This window comes from Volvox carteri, assembly GCF_000143455.1.
Source record: "Volvox carteri f. nagariensis unplaced genomic scaffold VOLCAscaffold_15, whole genome shotgun sequence".
Taxonomy (NCBI): domain Eukaryota; kingdom Viridiplantae; phylum Chlorophyta; class Chlorophyceae; order Chlamydomonadales; family Volvocaceae; genus Volvox; species Volvox carteri.
The window spans coordinates 9012-12156 of NW_003307558.1; the positions used below are offsets into that span (position 1 = coordinate 9012).

Sequence of the window (3145 nt, forward strand, 5' to 3'; positions counted from 1 at the left end):
CGGGGGCATCCTGGATCAGCTGCAAAAGGTCATGCGGGGAGAGCCCCTCACCCCCGAGGAGCGGCGGGTGAGGTCTGATGTATGTATGTATGTATGTATGTATGTATGTATGTATGTATGTATGTATGTATGCATGTATGTGTGTGCGCTTGTTGTATATGTGTGTGTGCTTGTTGTATATGTGTTTGTTTGCTTGTTTGTTTGTTTGTTTGTTTCCTTGCTTGTTTGGTTGGTTGGTTGGTTGGTTGGTTGGTTGGTTGGTTGGTTGGTTGTTGTTGTTTGTCAGCGAGCCGGAGCGGATACGAGCTGTGCTGGGATAACGGGGCACTGGATCCAGAAATCTAGACTGTGGATTCTGGATATCCTATTCACACGGTTCCGTATTTGTCGTATGTGTGAGTGTTCAGGGCCCCGAACGCAATGGGGGCCCCCACTGGCAATCCTGCATGTACGGCAAACCCAACACACCGGGGGGCAACTGGGGGTGGAAATGCGGCCTCAGGAGATCCAAGCCAGGGCGGCGGAGGCGGCGGAGCGGGGGGGGGCCGTCGCCGCCGCCGCCGCCGCCGCCGCCGTCGGGGGCGAGGGGGAGAGCTCTGCGGAGTTTCACGTCGGTTCAGGAGGGGGTGCGGGAGCCGGGACCGGGCGGCGGCTGTTGCGGGCGCGGAAGCGGCAGTACTTCCCAACCGCCGCCTGGCCGCTGCAACGTGAGCCCCTTCCGGGTGTGTGGGCGCCGCCTCCGCCCGAGTTCCTGCACTTCATTGCGTCGGGAGAGATGGTGGGTGCAACGGAGTGGGGGGGCCGGAGGGGGGTAATGCTGAGTGCGGTGTCCTGACTCCCCCTGATTCCCCCTTTGTCCGGGTTATGGCGAATGTCGCCCTCGTGTGTTCATCTGCAACAGGCAGCCGCCGGCGATGTCGTACCGCACGCGGCGGCACTGCTGACGGCCGCTGGCACCGACCCCGCCATCGCCGCCGCGGCGGCGGCTGGCCACGTCAGCGCCCTCCCGCCACTGCAGCCGCCACCGCCGCCGCCACCGCCGGGAGCCACGCCGGCGCGTCGTACGGCAACACAACCACCTGCCGTATCATCATCCTCCCAGCCGGGCGGCACGGCGGCGGCGGCGGCGGCGTCCGACGGCGGCGCCGATCCGTACGGCTATCCCATTGCCGCCTACAATGCCAACGAGATCCTGCAGCGCGCGGCTTTGGAGACGGCGCGGCTTACCGGGCAGCCGCCTCCGCCGCCGCCTACGAAGTACACCTTCATGAACAACCGGACCGGCCCACGGGTCGGTCCGGGCCTTATGTCTCAGCGGCTGCTGGCTACCCCTCCCTGGATATTCAATGCCAAGGAGCAGCACAAGGTCCGGACCGTCGGGGTCAGAACGGAATCTGGATCTCGGAATCGGTATCTTGGATCCTGGATGTATCCTGATTTTCCTGAGCGCATTGGGTTGCGAAGAAGATTGGGGACTTCACTCTTTCGGTTATCTTCCCCCCACCTAACCCAACCCCGCCTGTTTCTTGGGGCCCCCAACGACCCATCTGGCCCCCTGGCCTCATCGATCCGATATGTGGCCACATGGACATCACCGCTTCGAGGTCCTGGCTTTCTGCTTCTTCACCTCTCCCTCCTTTCCCCTCCCTCCTCGTCTCCCGCCGCGTCTGTGGTTCGTCTGTGTTTCCCCCCTCCCTCCTCTCCTCTCCCCCCACCCCCTTCCCACATTCCCCGTCCCCCCCACTCACAATCCACAACGGAACCAACCTACCCCAGGTGGCTAGGTATCGTACCGAGGAAATGGCTCTGGATTTGGAGCGGCTCCAAAAAATGGATCCAGAACTCAAAATGAGGATGGAGATGCCGGTAAGGTTCCCCCTCGCGGGCTCCCTCCCCCCACGCGCTCCTCGCCAGCCCTAAAACCCCCTCCCCCCCCTCGATCCCCGGGGTCTCTCCCCAGGAGTCCCTGAGTACGGCAAACCAGCTGGCTGCTGGTCACATGACCCGACGGGACGTACCGCTTTCGGATTCGGACTCGGATTGCGATATGGAGGGCAGGTGGGTCGGTGGGTCGGTGGCAGTGCGCGGGCTTTGTGTGTGTGTGGGGGGGTGTTCTTAAGGATGTCGTACCTGGAAAGCCGGGCGGCCCTGGAGCGGTGGGAACGCTGCCTTCAGCCGCCGCCGCCGCCGCCAGCCTGGCGGCATTGTAGTGGCGGCGGCGGCGGTGGCTCTGCTCACACACAGCTGCGGTGGTACGGCAAAATGGCCGGTAGACCCGTTAGAACATGACCAGAATATTGTTTTAAAGTTCCTCTATAACTTACTACTTTAACCCTTTAATTAAAATCCAACTGAACAATCTAACCGCTAACTCCCAACCGTCTCCAACCAGGCCGCTACCCCCGGGTGTCCCGCATACCCCCATGGAGTGGCGGGCAGAGGGTCCCGGGCACGTGCCGGCGTACAGGTACGACACATGGGACATGTACGGCACACTTGGCCTCAACGCATGCATATGCATATGCATACGCATACTCATACTCCTCCAGTTGTTCATAATGCGGTATCATCTGAGTATCAGGAAGGGCAGGAGAGGTGGGGGCTTGTCCTTGTCGAGTTGTTAGTGGCCAGCGGAATTTGGTCGAGCAACGGACGATGTACGAGCAGTACGGGAGGAAGAGGAGCGTCCCAAGTTGTAAACCGTTTCCCTCCAACACGCCACAGAATGCGTACTACAAAGCCCCTAGTATGGCAACTACGATGCTAGCGGCACATCCTAGTGAGCACCGCAGATTTATTACGTTTCCCCCCCGTGTCATTTGTCAGGTTTCGTTGCCGTACACCCCGGTCCCTTCCTCCCCCCTCAGGCGGGCACTGCCCCCGGAACCCCCCCTGGGCCCGCCCACTCTGACCTGGGATGAAGCAGTACGGCAGGCCGCCGCTAGCCTGGGACGAGCAGTACCTGACGTCCTCCCGGACCCGCCGCCGCTGCAGCAGCCGCCGCCGCCGCTGCCAGACCTTAGCCCCGCTGCCGCCGCCGCAGTAGCTGCCGCCGCCGCCGCCGCGGAGCGTGATCCGCAACCGGTCCCTCACTTCAGCGATGCCCAGCTGCAGCACGAGCTGGAGTACGACAGCCGTACGGCAG

General features: G+C 62.3%; 1 protein-coding gene across 1 annotated transcript in view; it reads left to right on the plus strand.

The window, feature by feature from the left end:
* Window positions 1-490: 490 nt before the first annotated feature.
* The window catches only part of VOLCADRAFT_89955 (uncharacterized protein), a gene marked incomplete at both ends in the record, with an annotated part of 3085 nt that continues 430 nt past the window's right edge, over window positions 491-3145 (plus strand). Inside the window, 6 exons of the mRNA XM_002949528.1 lie at window positions 491-778; window positions 902-1366; window positions 1777-1866; window positions 1961-2058; window positions 2393-2467; window positions 2868-2925. Of these exons, the coding sequence (XP_002949574.1) occupies window positions 491-778; window positions 902-1366; window positions 1777-1866; window positions 1961-2058; window positions 2393-2467; window positions 2868-2925 (1074 nt within the window). The remainder of the gene's footprint in view (window positions 779-901; window positions 1367-1776; window positions 1867-1960; window positions 2059-2392; window positions 2468-2867; window positions 2926-3145) is intronic.